At 34.4% G+C, this 20,031-nt stretch overlaps 1 protein-coding gene across 1 annotated transcript in view; it reads left to right on the forward strand.

Annotated features, from left to right (window-relative positions):
- Nucleotides 1-20,031, forward strand: part of DACH1 (dachshund family transcription factor 1) — a 397,183-nt gene that overhangs the window by 342,040 nt on the left and 35,112 nt on the right. Inside the window, 1 exon segment of the mRNA XM_032496887.1 lies at nucleotides 11,072-11,223. Within this exon segment, the coding sequence (XP_032352778.1) occupies nucleotides 11,072-11,223 (152 nt within the window).

Raw genomic sequence — 20,031 nt, forward strand, 5'->3', positions numbered from 1 at the left:
GTAACAACCTAACGATTATTATGAGGATTAAATGAGTGAATGCATGCAAAGTGCTTAGAACATTGCTTTGCACTCACAGAAAACACTCAATATAAGCTAGTTATTTTGATGAGAATGATAATGATCATCATACCAATGCCTCTGACTTTTTCAAAGAAGGATGAGTTAATGGAATCTTTCCTGAGTAGCATTACTTTTATGATAAAAACGTTTTCATTATAGAAAATTTCAAACATGCATACAATTAAAATAGGATAATGACCCCCCCCATATACCTACCCATCATTCAGCTTTAACAGTGATTGTCTCAAGCCCAGTCTTGCTTCATAAATTCCCCCACCCAACTCCCCCTCTCCCCCAGAGAATTCTGAAGCCAATCTTAAACATGCGTTTTTAATTGAAGTATAGTCCTTTATAATGTGTCAATTTCTGTTGTACAGTGAAATGCCCCAGCCATGAATATACATACATATATTCTTTTTCATTAAAGATTATTAAAAGATATTGAATATAGTTCCCTGTGTTATACAAAAGAAATTTTTTAAATCTATTTTTATATATAGTGGCTAACATTTGCAAATCTCAAACTCCCAAATTTATTCTTTCCCACCTCCTTTCCTCCTGGTAACCATAAGACTGTTTACTATGCCTGTGAGGCTGTTTCTGTTTTGTAGTTGAGTTCATTAGTGTCCTCTTTTTTTCTTTCTTTTCTTTTTTTTTTTTTTCTTACATTCCACATAAGAGTGCTATCATATGGTATTTTTCTTTCTCTTTCTGGCTTACTTCACTCAGAATGACAATCTCTAGGTTTTCCTAGGGCAGTCTATGGAGGCAATAGAAATAAAAGCAAAAATTAACAAATGGGACCTAATTACACTTATAAGCTTTTGCATAGCAAAAGAAACCATAAGCAAAACAAAACGACAACGTATGGAATGAGAGAACATATTTGCAAATGATGCAACTGACAAAGGTTTAATTTCCAAACATATTTGATTGGTTGATACCTCTTTATTTATCTCCAGTGTTTATCTCTTAAAAATGAGGATTCTTTTCCTTAAATCACAATCACAGTATCATTATCACCCCTAAAATCCCTTAATATTTATTAAATATCCTGCCAGATTTCACACTTCACAAATTGTTGAATGTGATGTATGTTTGTGGGTATGCATATCCCTGGAGTCATTCAGAATGTTACTTTTCTACTGTATTTCCTCTAAATTGATGCTATAACTTTCCATTAAAAAAAGTGAAAGTTTACATACTGGGGTTTGAAAAAATTGGGGTCATCACTCTTGGGCTTGTTTTGTCTGAAAAATGAAAAATGTCTACCAAATTATTTCCAAAGCTACTTCACACTTTTTGTAACTTCATGCTCATTGTAGTCTAAGGCCCACGTACAAATCCGAGTTTAAATAATCCACAATGCCAGAATGATTTAATACTTCAGGGGAAGAATTTGAGAATTGTTCTATATTATTCACTTAGCAATAAGATTCATTTTGGGTTTGGAGACTCATAAATGGAATAGAACTGGAGTATACCAAGCCATGACACTATGAGGGTGCCTAGTGTTTCTCCTTTTCTCTCAACTGCTCAAGTAATATTCATTTTGAAAAGGCCTTGGATTTATGTGACGCCCTGTTCCCCGCCCCCAGCCCTCTGAAAATTCTCAAAGCGCATTTCAGAAACTCATTTCTGGCAGATGAGAATTTAAGTAAATTGGCCAAGGTCACAGCACAATAAGGGCAGAGTTATCAAGGCAATGCAGTTTCCTGCTTTTGCCACCATCCATGAAATTAGAGTGACTCCACCCCTTAAAATGAAAGGGTCTGCTTTTTATTTTTTCTGAAATTATAAAGCATGATTTGGATTTCTTTTTTTTTTTACCATTAACTCAGACTCTCAAAAGTGGTCTTTTAGGGCTATGAAATGTTTGTGTGTGCATCATTGTAACAACTCTAACTGCATGTATTAGACCCTAGACAACTTTGCCTTAAAGAGGTTACATTTTTTTTGTTTGAGCTGAACCATCAGATTTTCTTTTCATGCAACGTGACATGATGAAGCAGCTATCTGTAGGAACAAAACTAGTTCACTTTCTGTGGGCAAGCACAGACGGTAAAGTAGATTATTAAAGTACACAGAAATAGAAAATTAGATCAGAAGTGATGTTTTACTGTGAGGTCTTCTTTGGGCCCTTATAAAATGAGAAAGAAGTAACCTTGTTCTATTTCTGAGTCTTGAAAAAAGCCTCGTAGCTGGCATATCACCTTTAATTAGGTTTCAGCTTTGGGGAAGCATTTTACCAGCCCCCTTTCATTTATTTTTAATGATGTTATCACTAACAGGCAAACAGTCCCTTAATAAAACAAAAACAGTTTCTATATAAAGCCGGGTGTACATGTCCTGAGTCAGTCATCTAAAAACAAATGTTATGATTGTTTCCGTTGTGCTCTTAGAACCCTTAATGGCCCTACTGTGCAGATACGCAGAACACAACCTCGGAAATACAACCGTGTCTGTTATGCAGCTTTTAATAAATGCTTTTCCATGTTCACTTGCAGTATCCGCAGTGAGGTTAAAACTACAGGGACAGGGAAAAGACAGAAAGGTCAAAGAAGGGACTCTCTTCAGCATAAGCTATACCAGCTCTTTCATAAACACTTAAGATTTATGACTTTAAGAAACAAACAGGTGTGAAAGCCACCCAAAATATTTTAAAAGTTAAATCAGTGTGTGTGTGTGTGTGTGTGTGTTTAGTGATTGGTACCATTTTATTTTGCCAAGAAATTCCAAGTTGTAGGAGGAAAAATAAATCTCTGCACAGACACCTGAGTGCTTTAATGTCATCTCTTCCGCTGCCAAGGATATTGGTGAGTTTGCTGTCAAGGCCAAGTTTGGAAATATTAATATGTAGCCTTATTTAGAGTTTCCTCCTTGCATAGATTTTTGGAATACAGATGCAGAATAGACCAAAATTAAAGGCTCTCTTTTGAGAATAATGGTAGAAAATACAAAGCTCTTAAGGGAGCTTAGGATCCCTATTCTCCTTGGCCTGTTACCCCTGTGTGGTTTCCTTATACTACCCTTCCACCTTCCCCTGTTTAGATATTGCCCAGTATTCAATGCTCACTTCTAACGGACCTGGCCATGACCATTTTATTTTTTTCTTTACTCTGTGCTCTCAACTCGCATCATTGAAATATAATCTCTTCTTTTTCTGAATAACTACTGGGTGCCATTTGAATCAACCTTTTGGCACATAACCTTATTGAAATTGTAATTACATACATTTCTGTTATCTTCTTCCTGGAGCTTCCTCCTAACCCAAGATAATGTCTATGAAATTGCCTTGTAATCAATAGAGTGGTTTCCCAGTAGAAAGTATTTTTAGATGTGGTGTAACCTCAGGGTAGGGAGACTATATCCTTCCCATTTCTGCATTCTGTACTCCTCCAGCTTTTGCCTCCTCTCATCTCATTCACATATCCTTTCAACAGATATTAATAAGTTCTTACTCTCTGTGAGGGAGCTGAGATATATGTTCTATTTCTTCCCTTAAGGAGTGGCCCCTCCCTAACTTTTATCAGCGTTTCAAAGGTAAACTACCCAAAAGTCAAGAACTGCTGATAGAGATGATGCTGCCTATGTGTGTAATAAATACTTTATGCATTACATTAGGCAGGTCTGTGAGCTGGGTGTAGTTTTTGGCACATCCCTGGCATCCTGCTCAACACGCACAATGATCTTCTTTGCATATTAAATTTTTCCCTTCGTTCACTCAGACTTGAAACCCAGAGTACTAATGGTGTTTCAAGTATATCCAAGGAAACTCTTGAGTGTTTTTAGGCTTCTCAGTCTATTTCTCCAAAATCTGCACTGTTTTCTTTTTTGTGTAAGTCAACCTACCTGTTTCCTTTAGGACCTGCTGCCTGAAGAGAAATTGATAAACTCGTTCATACCCTTTGGCTTTCTCTCAAGTTATTTATATCACAGTTAATTTTAACTGTTCACTGAACTAACTCAGGCTTAGTTTGCATAAGGCTACTATAGTAATATATAGTGATAATGCTATTATCAACATGATATTTCATCATCACAAGCCTCATTAGAGAGAACTAATACAGAAACCACAAGCTTACGGCTCATGTTACAAGATCAGGGTTACTTCCATGGTGCACAGAAGCCCAGTTTACTACAAAAGGAAATTTCTAATAAATTTAGAATTTTGTAAATTATTCATATATTTATTAGAAAGTAGAAAGCATGTTAATATACATAACTTAATTGGATTTAAACTATAATCCTTTGAGTTTGTAGTCATTTATTTAATACATAAATCAAATGAGTCTCATAGAACATAAGAGATGGATTCTCTGCTCTACTATTTGTTAATACTCGATAAAGCCAGGAATCAAACTCACACTCTCTGAATCTAGCTTTTCATTTTATCATAATTGTATCACATTATGGTGACAGTTTTATTAAATAAATAGAGTAATTTTAAATCCAGAATTGGAAAAGTGGGCTTAAAATTGAAAAAGAGAAATAAACAACAAGGTCATACTCTATAGCACTGGGAACTATATATTCAATATTGTGTAATAATCTATACTGAAAAAAGAATTGAGAAGTTTTATATATGTACATATATACATATATATATATATGAATCACTATGCTGTATACCAAAAACTAACACAGCATTTTAAAGTGACTATACTTCAATTTAAAAAAAATAAGAAGTAAGCCTTATTTCATGATATTCCTAGATATTTTATAAGAATTAGAATAGATACATGAAAACTTGTGACCACTTTTTGATTTAAGATTACAAACTGGTATCAGAATTATTAGTTTTTCTTGTCAAATTAAATCCAGGGTCCTAGAGTCAAAATGAACTGTGACTGAGGTTAGGACTTAGGTCAATTTAAATGATTGTGTTTTATGTCTGGGTATAAGTTTCAAACACTTATTTAATGCCAATTCCTAATTTTTTTTAGCTTATTCATGCCTCTACTCCAGTTGAATAATGTGGCTGATGAGTTTACAAAATACCGATAAATTTAACTTTATATACAACTGTAATGGGAATTGATAAAAATGAGTGAGGAAAATTTGTATTTGTATAAATAGGTATTCATTTTTCAGTAGAAAATTGAATTCTCCAGAATTTTTGTCAACTTTTTTTTTTTTTACTTCACCGGTATAGGAATATAGCCTTTTCATGCAGATTTTCAGATCACCTGTAAACATTAATTATGGCAATTTTTCCATTTCAATAATACTGCTCCCTACTTCATATCAATATGAATAATTGTGAATTCTCTTAGAATATATGGTTCTCTAAAAGCGAGCATTTTTCTACTTGGAATTTATGGTGTAATAAAAGATATCAGAGACAAAGACATACACACACACTTGAAAGAGAATATATAATTCAAACCCAAAGGGATTAGTTATGAAAATAACAACTGAGTTAGATTTTATTAACAGGAAAGAAAACATTTTAAAAAGTAGAGGCCCATTATTTTTTTAAACAACATTGTTCCTTAGGATATCCTGCTAAATTGTTATGTGTGATAAGATTGGAGGGAAAAAGCCTGTCTCACAGAGACATCAATCTTAGTGATAGTCATTTATTGATAAGTGACTTAAAATATGAGTAGAATCATGAGATAAAATGATGAGAAGAATGAAATATCATTTTTTCATACATCCTTGATTTTGGAGTTTTAAAAATATTTCTTCTCTTTTTTGCTTTGTCTTTATATTTCAACTGATGTTAATTGATTATGTGTTGTTACAATGGTCATTATATTTGTTATATAATTATTAAAATGTTAATCAATATTGTGTTACATAATTATTAAAATGTTAATCATTTTTCTCGTCAAAAGATGGAATCATTTGTTAGTTTATAATGTGTGCTGTTCTAGTTTCTTTCAGAAAACCACTGTGGTTCCCTGTAACTAAATTAACTACATGAATACTTTAAAGTTAATAACCACTCTTTCATAGGACTTTACAAACAACAAGAACTCTTTTGAGACATGGCATAACTACTGATTCCCTATGGATGTGGAGTACTTAAAAAAATTGTGCCCTAGTTAACTCAGCTTTCAAAAGTGCGTACTTTATTCCAGGAAGATATACCTATCACTGTATCAAATTTGCTGTCTTAGGTGTTGTGTGTGCCTGACTTACAGAGTTTTCTAATTGCATCAAAATTTATCAAATTTTTAATTTGATAAAATGAAGCAAGATAATTTAAGACTGCTTATAAAATGGAGTTTGTAAGCATAAGTATAACCAATAGCTTTCTCTGAAATTTTGTGTTTGCATGACTCATTCTTTTTCAGATGTTAACTGGATAGTCATAATTCTTCAGAATTTGTAATTAGAAGATATTAAAATTCTGATTCCAAACTCATGAATTATCACTCTCCAATCAATATAGGTGAAACCTCCACTTAACTAATTTTTATGAATTTTTATAAGAAATAATACAGGATCTGCAATTTTAGATTTGAGTAATACTAGAGTTTGCCTCATTCAACCTGCTAGTTTTTTTTTTTTTTTTTCAGTTGAGAAAATTGTAGCCTGAAGTAGTTGTTACATGTCCAGAGTAGCTGATACTAACTGGACACTAAATTATTTTCATTATATATCCTAAGGTTTTCAAAAGTAGTATGCACTGTTTTAGTTATCTATAGCTGTGTAACAAATTGCACCAAAACTTGGTGGCTTAAACCACCAAATATTTAAAATCTCACAGGATCTGAGTATAACTTAGCTCTTGTTTAAGATCTCATCCATTTGCAGTTATGTTGTCAGCTGGAGCTGCATCCTTATCTGAAGGGTCAGCTGGGCAATGGGAATCTACTTTCAAGCCAACTAACATGGCTTATGGCAATCCTCAGTCTCTTGTCCCATGTTCCCGCACAGGGCTCTCATTACATTACAGCTGGCCCCCCACCCCCTGAGCAAGAAATGTAAGGAAAAGGAGAGTGATAAATGAAAACTACAGATTTTTACAACTGAATCTTAGATGTGACATCCCATCACATCTGTTTTATACTATTTGTTAGATCTAACTCAGAGTAAGGGGAAGGTTCTCTACAGGTGTATAGGAGGGAGGAATTATTAGAGGCCATCATAGAGGCTACTGGGTACCTACCACATGTCCAAGAAACTGCTTCCCAAGTACTTGTCAAGTAAATGAAAATGTTTATTTATTATTTAACTCTTTATAGTAAAACATCTCATAGATAATGAAATTGGAATATGGATTCTTGGTTGAACAATGGTATTCTGTGTATATTATTCCTGCTGATTTTGTCCTGTGGTTATGAAAAAGTATGTCCTTGTACTTATGATATATGCAGTGAAATCTTAAAGATTAAAGAGGGAAAATGGTTTGAATATATGTACACATGCACAGAGCAAGCAAGGGAGAGAGACCAATAATTAAAAACCAAATATGGCAAAGTATAAACAAATGTTGAATTTGAGGAAGGAGCTAGATTAGTTTCCCAGGGCTGGTTTAACAAATTGGTAGCTTAAAATGGTAGAAATTTATTTTCTCAAAGTTCTAGAGGCCAAGAGTCTAGAAACAAGGTGTCAGCATGAGTGTGCTCCCTCCTAAAAAGGAGAATCCCTTCTTGACCTCTTCCAGTTTCTGGTGGCTGTCAGCATTCCTTGACTCTGGCCCCCACATTCCAATCTCTATCTCTGTCTCTACTTTGCCTCCTCCTCTTCTCTGTAGATCTCTTCTTCTGCCTCAAATCTCCCTCTGCTTTTCTCTTGTAAGGACACTTGTTATTGGATATAGAGCCCATTGTACATCAGGATGATATCCTCATCTCAAGATTCTTAACTTAATCATATCTGTAAAAACCTTTTTTCCAAATAAGCTAGAATTACTAGGATCCAGGGATTTGGCATGGACATATATTTTGGGAGGCTGCCATTGAATCCACTACCTTAGAAGTATATAGAGATTCTTTGTCCAGTTCTTCCAACTTTTCCATAAGTTTAAAATTATTTAAAAGCATAATATTAAAGAACAAAAAAAAGAGATTACATTATTAAATGCCATTGTAATTCAAAACGCATTGCATCCAACAAGCTAACTTTCTTTAAAGATAACATTCTTAAAAATGTACAGATGTATCAAATTGGAATAGGTGCTTTGTGAATTTCTGCTTCATCATCATTCACTGTTTGAAGTCAGTGGAGATTATGTGATGTCAAAACTCTCTTCCGTGTTGTCTGGCCTCTCACTTTTGCTTTAATCTTCTTAAAACATTTAGGATATCAAAGGTCACTTTTATTTCAAAAGGAATAACTATGTTCCCAATTTCACTGTCTTTGTAGGAAGACTAACTGCAACTTTCTATGATGTTAACTTCCGCAAGATGACAACTTTCTCTCGAGTAGTAGGGTCTTGAGGCCCGAAGGAATGTTTTCATTTTGTTTGTTTGATCTTAGATTAGTTTGTTTGTCTTCCTTTCAAAAATGCATGTCTTAAGAATCACTCTTCTTTTTTTTTTCATTTCTTTAGTTATCATTGTGCCCTACATTTGATTGAGTTAAAGTGGCTTTACACAGGACCTCCACTATATAAAATGACAAATGAGTAAATCTAACCAAGTAATTCTACACCAAGTGACAGCCTGTTAACACTTACCTGAAGCCATGAGGACCAAGATCAATTCCACTGAAGCAACTGTAGAAAAAGAACATGTACATACACACAAACACACACACACACACACACACTCCCAAATGCATACCTACACATAAACAAGGAGCAATTTAAATCCTATACTAGGAAAAAATGGAGTAGCTAATGGAACAATGATGGAAGACAGAAAGCTTTACTAAATACAGGAATTAGCCACTTAGCACCTGGGATTCGTCGCTCGAGTCCAGATGATCCTCTTAAGACTTGCATATTGCATTTCTCACCATTATTTCTCCAGTGTATAGCTCGTTGTTTAAGTTAAGTAAATACTGGTAATATTAAGTAAATATTAAGTCCATACATACCTAAATGTTTATATCATGATTGATTTAATGAATAGATTCACACAGTAGCCAAACGTAGTCAAGCATAAACGTGCTGAAAAATCAAATAGTCATGGAAATGATGAAACTTACAATCAAATATGTATGTGTGTGTATACATACATTTGATGCTTTTTTCTTGGACAACCTTTAAGAGTTGTGGAGTCATAGACTCTAAAGCTGAAAGCAAACTCAGACAGTCCTCTGGTTCTATGCCTTTTTTCAAGATACAAGTTATTATTATCCCCATGATCTATTAAGCCACATTTTTTTTCAGCATGTGACAGCTAAGGAGATGCTGATCAAAAAATATTACTCTTTATTCTTAAATAATTTCACATGCACATAGATGTTTAACAAGTGCTTTTTTGGAGCTATTAGGAGAAAACACAAGCAGCCTTGGTTTTGGTCTGGAGGAGTAATTTATGAAAGCTAGGTAAATGATGTCCAAGATCACCTTGATCACATTAGCCATGCAGTAGCCCTACCTCTGCACTGCCATCTTTCTTTAACCCTAGTGACAAGTGTGATTTAAAAAACACACACACAATGAGTCTTAATCAGGCTGCTTACTCTGTTTCTTCTTCTAGTACCTGCTGCCTCAGATCATCTGTCAGTAAGTTAACAGAGGAGGGAGTGGGCGGAGAAACTACAGAGTGAGTAAGTGAGCAGGAGAGGAGTGTAGTTAATAGAAGGCCTTGTTTCCATCACTCCCCTCCCCAGCCTTTCTTCCCTTTTGGTTCTTTAACTGGAAACACGGAAAGGCGAGGGAGAATGAATTTAACTGGTTCTGACATTAGTTAGAGACAGAGAAGTAGGGCAACTTCCATCATATTTCTGCCTCAGAGAGCGGTCATTGGAAAAGATGTTGTGCGCTTAGGTATTGTAACGAAAAATAAAGAAATGATTCAGAACAGTGGAATCAAACTATAAGCATAAAGGCAAGTGTGCTGAAGCTTTTAGCCACTTGCAAAAATTGAGAGATACTATCAGGACTGTGCAAATACCTTGCTCTGATTAATTTTCCTGGGGTGAAATAGAAAAATATTTATAAAATTGAGAATCCTGCCATGAATGATATTTTCTCCATGATATAATAAAGTAAAATAAGCCATAACAGGTGTCTCTCTCAAATGAAACTGTAAAGATGTTTAAATAATAAAGAACTGAGTAAGAAAATTTTACTGTAAGAGTAAAATGAATCTGTGTTTGGACATTGCTCTAAGCTCCTTACAATGTTAGACAATGTTCAATAAACAAACTAATTTATCTTATAGAGTCTTATATTTGATTTTCTAAATGTTGTGTTGGGAGTTGCATGTGACTGCCCTTCTTTAGACCCCTTTTTATATATAAAAAGCTAGTTTTTTCAATGATGAGAGGTGTTCAAGTTCAAAAGAATTAGATTTTTAGTTTTAATAATATTGAACAATTCAGTTATAATTGAGAAAATATACTTGACTCCAGTTTTTCTTTTTAGTTATGGAATTAAAGGTTTCAATTGCATATTTGTTTGTAGATTCCTTAAGAATAAATTTGAACAAGTCATTGATATATAGTAAGGGTTAATTGAGAAAGAAACACTAGTATACAAAGCATTTCTCTTTATTCGAAGCTCTAGAAATATTCTATTGTCAATCCAAACAGAACAAACTAAAATGAGATAATTGGGAAGGTGCCCATAAAGTCAGCCTGAATATATTATCACAACTATATATGAGATAATATTTGTTTTAAAAAGATTCTATGGCACTGTAAACTCAGTCTCATTAGAGACTGCATTTAAAAGGCTTATAAAGTTACTCATTAATGTTATCTTGTTGTATCTCCACAGCTTTTTCATTAAAGAAAATTCAGCAGAAAGCATTTTCTCCTGATAGCAGGAACCAATTTGCAATAAATGTTCTGGAAACCACTAGGGAAGCCATTACTGAGGTCTAATAAAAACAGACAAGCGTAACTTGTTCTATATTTTTGTTTCAATCACATACAGATGAGACCCCGCTTTCCACACCAACTGCAAGAGACAGCCTTGACAAGCTCTCTCTAGCTGGCCATGGACAACCACTGCCTCCCGGATTCCCATCCCCTTTTCTGTTTCCTGATGGACTGTCTTCCATAGAGACCCTTCTGACTAACATACAGGTAGGACTTCTTCACCATCTGGAAGAAAAGAACATGGAATATTCAGTTGTAAATTTTTCCCAAATTCATACTCTTCCAGCTTGACCGCCTCTTGAGATTGACTGAACCGTGGCATTGAACTCTTTCTAGCACTTGAAGATTTTAAACTTACTACGCTAATCCAGTTGGTTTAAATATACTCAAATATGTGACACCTTAATAAAACCTAGATGAAAATGACCTAGGAGTTTTAGAAATTATTCTGCCTAAATGCTCTCCTCGTTGCCAGTGAACGGGAGGAATCTAACTGTTTAAGTTTGCCTGATTTACTAAATGACAATACCTCAGTTCTAATAAATATTTAGTTATTTTTAAACGGCTGGCCTTCCAAGGAGGAAATATGTTTAGTCATTTCAAATATGTCTAATATGAAAGAATAAAAAAAAAACCCTTCTTTCATAAATAAGTTTATTTCAGTTAATAGGATTTCTTCAAAGAATAGACTTCAAAAAGCCATCCAGAAGTTTCCACGGATTTCCTATGTGGTCCTCAGGATGTATATTTTACGTACAGTACATTATGAATCAAAAATACTTAGAGTTAACAATAACATAGAGCATGGAGCCAAAATAATAAGAGTGTTTGGGATAAAAGAAAGCATAATTTTCTTGCCCACACATGAAGTGATCATGTGGGCCCCAGATGGAGATTTTTACTATCTACTTCTCCATCCTTAGAGCAGCCAGTAGTAGTAAGAACGTGTTCGCAGACATTGTGCTGGAAATTTCCTTCTTTAAAGTTTTACTCTAGCACTCGACCCTTAGTGATATTTTTCTGTACACATTTCCTACCACATTAAACTTTCTCCCAGTAGAAATGTAATTAATTTTATTTACCTCTCCAAGGACATAAAAGAAGGCCTTGAATGTAACATATCCTCTCATCTTTTAATATGGCATTTTTAATACTAATGTAATTAGAGTCTCCAGAACTGTATTCAACTTTAAGGATTTCTATCTCAGCAATTGAAATAAATCATCAGTCTCACTTAAACTTAATCAAGGACAAATAAATGATTATATTTTAAGATAAACATAAAACATTTTTTTCCCTAAATCTGGCCCATATTCTTGTTTTCTGAGGGAGAGTTTTTAATGAATGTCTCTTTTGTTAAATGCTTTCAGAGAAGATCCTTCAACATTTCTTCATTGAAACTCTGAGACATAAGGGAGCAATTCATTTTCTTATGTATAGAATCCCATACGAAGCAGAGTATTTACGTAAAATTCTCCATCGAGTAATATGTGTCTTCACTAACTAAAGCCTCTTTAACCAGGAAAGTGGGAATGTAATTTCAACTTCAGCAGACAGAATATTTTTGCATAAACGTTGATCAGTGTAAACCAGCCTGCTCACCTGAAGAGGGGATTTACACAGGGACTCTTGCCCTGTGTGTGAAGGCCACACCCCTAAGTCAAATACTGTCATTTGGGGAGTGTTTATTCCCCATCCACAGGCAAGTAATACTCAGACTGGAAATGTTATCTGTGTTACCCCAGATTGTAATGATTTCTTTAAAGAAAAAGAAAGGAAATGTACAGATTTTAGACAATTATTTTATTGAAGGTATCTCCAGGTTTAATATACTTTCTAACCTTCCAATCAGCCTTGAGGACATATTTTAGAAAGATTTGATCTTGAGATGATAGTCAGGGGAAACTAAATTATTTATTTCTAGTTCCCAAATCATAGGAATCTGGATCCAATAAAGTTAGAACACCTACAGTAAGAATACATCATTAAAAATAAATTATGCTTGTTGACTTCAGTCTGACATATATGTATGTATGTATGTATATAGAAGTAGCTATTATATATTTACATGTATAGATTTAATACATATACACATGTATATGTGAATGCATATATGTGTACATAAAGTGATATAAAGATTAAAAATCTTACTGAGTTCCATGCACCGTAATATAAACACACAAAAACGTAATACATATGTACACATGTGCATCTACACATATACACGAACAATGGACATACATGCTGGATTTATGTTCAGTAATGGTTTCACATCATTTTGCTAAAGGTCATGGATGCTAGCTCTTGTATTATTGCCACATATACTGAGTTACAGTAATATCCTAGGAATGGTATAGAATGTTTAAACAGTCATGACCCTGGCTTATTGGGCATACAGTATAAATGTGTTTGCTGTCCAAATTCTAATTTGAATAATTACATTCTGTCTACCTCAATTTCCTCTGCAATTTCAATTATATATAATGGGGTTTTCTACTTTGTTTCAAGTGGTAACATATTTTTGGTGTGATAACTTTAAAGTTCCATATTTCCTTTGAAGGTATTTTATCACAATGGCAATAAAACGAATTGAGCTGAAACTATTTACACTTTTTAAAATCATACAATTGCATGTTTGAAATTAAAGTTTTATTATGTATATTTGCTATTTTAATTAAACCCAAAACTTTGGGTTATATTTAAATTTAATGCATGTATAGTCTATTTTTTCTCAGAATTAATGACCAAAAAAATCTTCAAAGTAATGTTTAAGGAGTTATTGCTCTAATTTTTAACTCATGATAGTCTATAGTTTGATCATTTTCAAATGTAAAATTTATAGTGGTCACTACCGATGTCCCTTCCATGACATTATGGAAATTGAATTTTCATAAATGTTATTTCTTTGTGCTTTAAAAGAGGGCCAGTAGAAATACTGTATTACTTGTATTTTAAAATACATTATGTACACAAAATATAGGACAGAGAAAATATATAGTATAAAGAATATATATATCATATATAGTATAAAAATACATGTAGTAGAAAGAATATATATGCTGTATATAGTATAAAATATATATTATATATCTTTGGATACCACATTTTGGTTACCTTCTGGAACTAAACTTTTTTTTCTTAAAACTTGAGTTTTTGGAAATTAAAAGTAATAATGCATAGATATTTACAATAAAGGACAGTCATCTCACTTTAGTGAAGGACACAGATTCATTCTAGATTTTGCCTTTTACAGTTTTTAAAAATGTATTTTATATTGAATTTTATTTGTTTTTTTCAATGTGGGAGATCTTTCATTATGGCTGCCTTACTCAATGTCCATGGAGAACTCCCTTTGAGATTTTTAGGTGAGGAAATGAGATATTCAGTATCAATTTACTGGATGTGACACCTTGATCACTGGCTGCCATTTGAACACACTGAAAGGAGAATTTACCCACTGTTCTCAGTCTGAGCGTCCATGCTATCAATCAGACCTGGCATTTATTTGTATGGAGGATTAGGAGCAAATAATTTACATTATTTATCATATTACAAGAATTACTTTAAATGGCTTACAAATATTAAAATCAGAATAGGAAAGTAAGTAAAAAGTAGAAAGGTAAGTGCTGAAGGCATATGACATAAGTGAATATATGATAGGAGTTTGGTTCACTGTGGTTTGTCTATACAGAGGTATTAAACAAACAAAAAAGACTTAAAAGAGATGCTGAAACCACAATGAGTGCCAGTCCCTAATTGATTCACTACTGTCTAATAACTAAACATAATCCAACTGTGGTATTTAAGAAGTATCCTCTACTTCTATTTTTAAGGGAAGACAATGAAAAATAATTTGACCAAAAATACTCTGATTATACATACTCTAGTCTTTATATTTCAATATCATGGCCAGTAATGTTATAGTCTATACAGTTTAAAAGAAATTAATAGTCTTTTTCATTTGCATTACTAATATATAATTTCAATTACAACAGAGTTTGACAAAAGAGTTGGTAGGAAATTTTCAAAAAGATAAACAACAAAATAGTACATTGGCTTCAAAATACGGGTAGACTAAGATCAGATATACTGATCTCGCATTATATCTCTTTATCTTTAATCATAATAATACATTATATCTTCTCCCCTTTGTTCCCATTACCACATGTGGAAAGAGATCATTAAAAAAAAACAGTAAAATATAACCAATATTTTAAACAGTTTACTCTAATGAAGAGAATAGCATTAATTTCTTAAAAATCCAGACTATGTATCTTGTTTACTAATTTATTCAACAACAACAATAACATGAATAATTTAAAAAAACTACTATTTCTTGAACAATCTTAATGTGTCATTATTCAGGAAAAATATTCCTGTGTGTCTCCCCTCCTCTGCTTTACTACAACAGTGCTTCACTTCTGACATTTCTCATCACCAAGAGTCTGGTAGTTTTCCTCACACCAAGCAATTCTGCAACACCAGCTGGGTGCCCTACGATTTAACTCAGTTCCAGCACTATGCGGCGATAGTATCAGATCCCACAGGTTAAGAGTTCAGTCCCACAAGAATGCTCTCTACCCCCACTTCCATTGCCAACTGCAAGTCCAAGTTATAGCTTGTCCTTGTGACCAGCCGGCTACAGATTGAAGGTTCCCACCACCCCCTTCACAGATTCAGTTCATTTGTTACAGCTCACAGAACTTAGAACATTTCACTTACTAGGTACCCAGTTTATTATAAAAGGATATAACTCAGGAACTTCCAGATGAAAGAGATGCTTAGGACATGTTATGTGGGAAGGGGCATAGTGCTTCCATGCCTTCTGGACATAACCACCCACCGGGTACCTCCACATGCTGACCAGTCCAGAAGCTCTCTGAACCTCACCCATCCTTAGGCGCTTTCCAAAAGTCACCTTACTAACCTAAATTCAGGTATAGTTGCAAGGGGCTTATTATGAGTAACAAAATACCCTTTTAACCTTTATCATTCATATCACTTAGGAAATTCCATCAATTATAAGATCTCTAGACACCAACATCCAGTGTAGGTACCTGGAAGTGCTTTTGTTGGAGAGTTCATGGTTAATCTTAAGACTTCGGAGAACAGTAACTATATGACACTAAACCAAGTATAGTTGTACCTTTTGTCATAAGAGCTTTTGTGAAAATGCATTAGATGATACTGTTATATATATATGCATCCTTTGCAGTGCACAGGTTGAATTGCCCCCGCGGCCACCCAGGGCCCCACCCCAGGCCTGAGAGCTCCTCCTGGGATGGGAAGAAATTATAAGAGGGACAGATATGGGGATGAATGGGGTGGTTCTTCACTTTCCTATCGAGAGAGAAAGCCACAAATGTGGAGGGAGGGAGTAGGGGTGATTAATAGCTGACAGCTGAGCAGAGGAGGAGTGCCCAGGATGGGGGTTAGGGGGTGGAGGCTGCTGGGTGAATAAAACAAGTAGCCCCCCATCCCCAGCAACCCTGGTCTTGAATCCAGGGCCAACAACCCGGAGGAGGGCTTTGCCTCCATTTGCGGGAAGGTTGCCTTCCCAATTGAGAGGAGGCTGGATGTTAAAATCCTGCTGAGAATAAAATTAAGGACTTTGGGAAGAGTGCTGCTGGGAGGAAAGACCCTGGACTTGGGGCTTCCCCTCTGTCTTTTAAGGGGACAACTCCTCTTTGGCAGGGAGAGGGGCAGCTGCTTTGTCTGGGTCCTGAAGCCCAACTATGTGTATATATATAGTCTATGAAAGCTCCTGGTTTCAAGGGACACAATTCTTTTTCGTCCTGGGGTGGGTAGGGGGGGAACACTAAACAAAGAAGAAAAAAAGGTTGAATCAGCTGGGAAGTTCTGATCTAGGCTTAGTCAACTTACTAGTTTGGGATCTTGGACAAGTCACTGCTCCTTTCTGGACCTTGGTTTTCTCATCTTTAAAAGGTTTTAGTTAGAATGGCTGATGCCTAAGACCTCCTTCAGCCAGTGCATTCACTCTCATCAGAAGAACAAATTGCTGAGCACAAATTTGGTCACAGGAGTTTCAGTGACACTCATGGAACCTTACTTGTCATCTGGTTCCAAAATAAATTTGTACAAAATACAAATGTGGACCAAGTAAGCTTTTCCTCTAGGATCTAACTAGCAAATTAAGAAATGTCTCTTTTATTTCAGTATTACTCAAAGTCCCCTTACACAAGCAGAGATTTGTATTTCCTAGGCTATAGAAATAGTTGGGATATTCCTAGATTAATCACAGAGTCACATTGTCTTTAATATATGTGTATTTAGAGAGAGAGAGAGAGGCTCATTATCTAAAAAATGAAAATAATTTAATTTACATGGTAGATCATTTTAGAAAACAAAATATGTGTGTATTATGACAACCATTATGCCTGTCTCATAGAAAAGACATTTGAGGTTAAACCACATTGTCCTTAATAATTACTGTGCCAAAAGTGACGCCTAGAATGCATTTCTTTAGAATTCTCATTGTCTAGCTTCAGCACTGTAGGAATGGACCTCCCCTTGGAAACAAATTCATGTGTTAAGCCTCGTGTCTTTTACCGTAAATCACATTGTCATCATAGAATTTTGCTCGATACCTGCACGTCCACGTGAGACCCAGCACTGAGTGTGACCTTTCACATATGATTTACCTGGAAAATTCACAGAAGTTACACAAATCTGAAAGTACTATTATGACTGCTGGTTACACTGGTGTCCCAGTGATTTGTAGGTGTTGCGAACACGACTCGCTATTGCTTTTCCCAGCCCCCTGCTGCATTGAAATTTAATCGGTTTTCTGTATTTTTTGCGGCAGAGCTGTCACAGGCAGTAACATGTTTTTGCATATGCGTTGGTTTGGCTCTAGTGCAGATTTTTGTTCACACTGGACTCCTGCTGATGTGCACTGATTTAAAGTCTAAAACACGAAACTTAATTTTATATAGCTTATAAGTAGTCCCTAGAGGGTACTGGATCCTAAAAGCTAGTATTTTTCAGACATATTCAGCAGGAATAGGTAATGTATTACAATTAGCGACATTAGCAGCAACTGTAACAAAAGGAAACAGTAAACATAAATGCTCTTAGCAACTTCATACTTTACAACAAATATTATGACGAAATTACACAAATTAGAGGTGCAGCTTAACATTATTCAACATGTTTATTCATAATGATTGTTTCATATTTAAAGAACACCAAAATATTGTGTTTTGTCAGCCAAGGACAATCATAATTTAATAGTAATTTATTTTAAACAGCTACTGATAATACAACCAATCAACACATTAAGTGGTGCCAACATTGGCATCTTGCTAAATAATCTCTAGACATTGCACAGAGAGTACATCTTTCAAAGATAAGTCAACAAGAGCAATCAGAGCAGAAAATTAGAATTTGGTATCTTAGAATTAAAATACAGCTAAACTAAAGTTTTAATTGGGGTGATCTAAAAGGGCACTTGATGTAATGATCTCTTTCATTTGTTACTAATTGTTTGTTCCTGATGAAGAAGAAACATACACAGGAATGTTGCTGAATTGAGTTAAGATGGCAGTTTCTTTAGCAGCTATGTTTTATTGTTAAAAACAAAAGAGTGGGTAGGGATGACCTGCCAGGTAGAAACCCTCCAGCTGTTTCTTATCACAAGAATTAATCCAGAAAATTCAGGGTCAGGTATAATGAATATGAAATAATTCATATGTGCTTGAAAAGAGAATACAGAGGGCATGTCATCATGCTACCCCGGGGGAAGTAAAGGAAAGGGACATTCCTATTGCACTAGCAAGTCGAGCTGGAGTTGAAATTCCTGAATCAATCTGCTTATGCTGTCTCCTGCAAAGGGGTCACAGGCTAGAAAATAGCTGCAAATGGCACAGACTTCGTTTCATTTCTAATTTCACTTGAAAACTTCAGCCTCTGATGTTCACAGACCAAGGCAAAAATATCTTCTTCAAAACAGCATTTTTGTATTGTTGAGTTGATAAGGATAGAAGTTTTAGCTCTGATTTTTACTAATAATTTTCCTAATAATTTTCTAAAGCATCTTAGTGGAGAATACATGCACAGTGCTTTGTATATATTTTACATATTCTCATAATCTCATTTTCAAAAGCCTCAGGATACTACTAAATTTTTTAAAGTGCATACAGTAAGTCAAATAATATATATTTACACATATGTATATATATATAATTTTAAAATCTGTTGTATAAATAAATATACCTTGCTTTTTTGATGTATTCTTGAATTATTATACTGTCAAATAGTCCCTTAAAAGTTATCCTTCATTTATAACCATGTTGAATGACTTTTATTTATTTTATTTATTTTATTTTTATTTTTAACATTTTTTATTGATTTATAATCATTTTACAGTGTTGTGTCAAATTCCAATATAGAGCACAATTTTTCAGTTATACATGAACATATATATATATTCATTGTCACATTTTTTCCTCTGTGAGCTACCATAAGATCTTGTATGCATTTCCCTGTGCTATAGAGTATAATCTTGTTTATCTATTCTACATTTTGAAATCCCAGTCTATCCCTTCCAACCCCCACCCCCTTGGCAACCACAAGTTTGTATTCTATGTCTATGAGTCTGTTTCTGTTTTGTATTTATGTTTTGAATGACTTTTAAAATAAACACACTAGTAAGCCATTAAGTTTTGGATCCCTAATATATATTATATACCTCAAAAAATATACCAGTGTTATAACTTCTATTCATCAATTTTAAAAATCTACTCTATGGTAAGCATCTTTGGGTTTGGGATAGGTGGTACCCAATGAGAGAAAATGTCCTTGCCTTGGAGAATTTAGATTCTAGTGGTGAAGATGCAACATGAAGCAGTGAACAAAGAAATAGATGATGGTATACAATAAATGCTATGAAGAATTTTAAAGAGGGAATAGCAAGGTGATTTTACCAGATGGGTAACTAAACACAGGTGAAATGAAATGAGGGGACCAGCCATGCAAAACTTAGGAGGAAAAGCA

Source organism: Camelus ferus, chromosome 14, assembly GCF_009834535.1.
Source record: "Camelus ferus isolate YT-003-E chromosome 14, BCGSAC_Cfer_1.0, whole genome shotgun sequence".
Classification (NCBI taxonomy): domain Eukaryota; kingdom Metazoa; phylum Chordata; class Mammalia; order Artiodactyla; family Camelidae; genus Camelus; species Camelus ferus.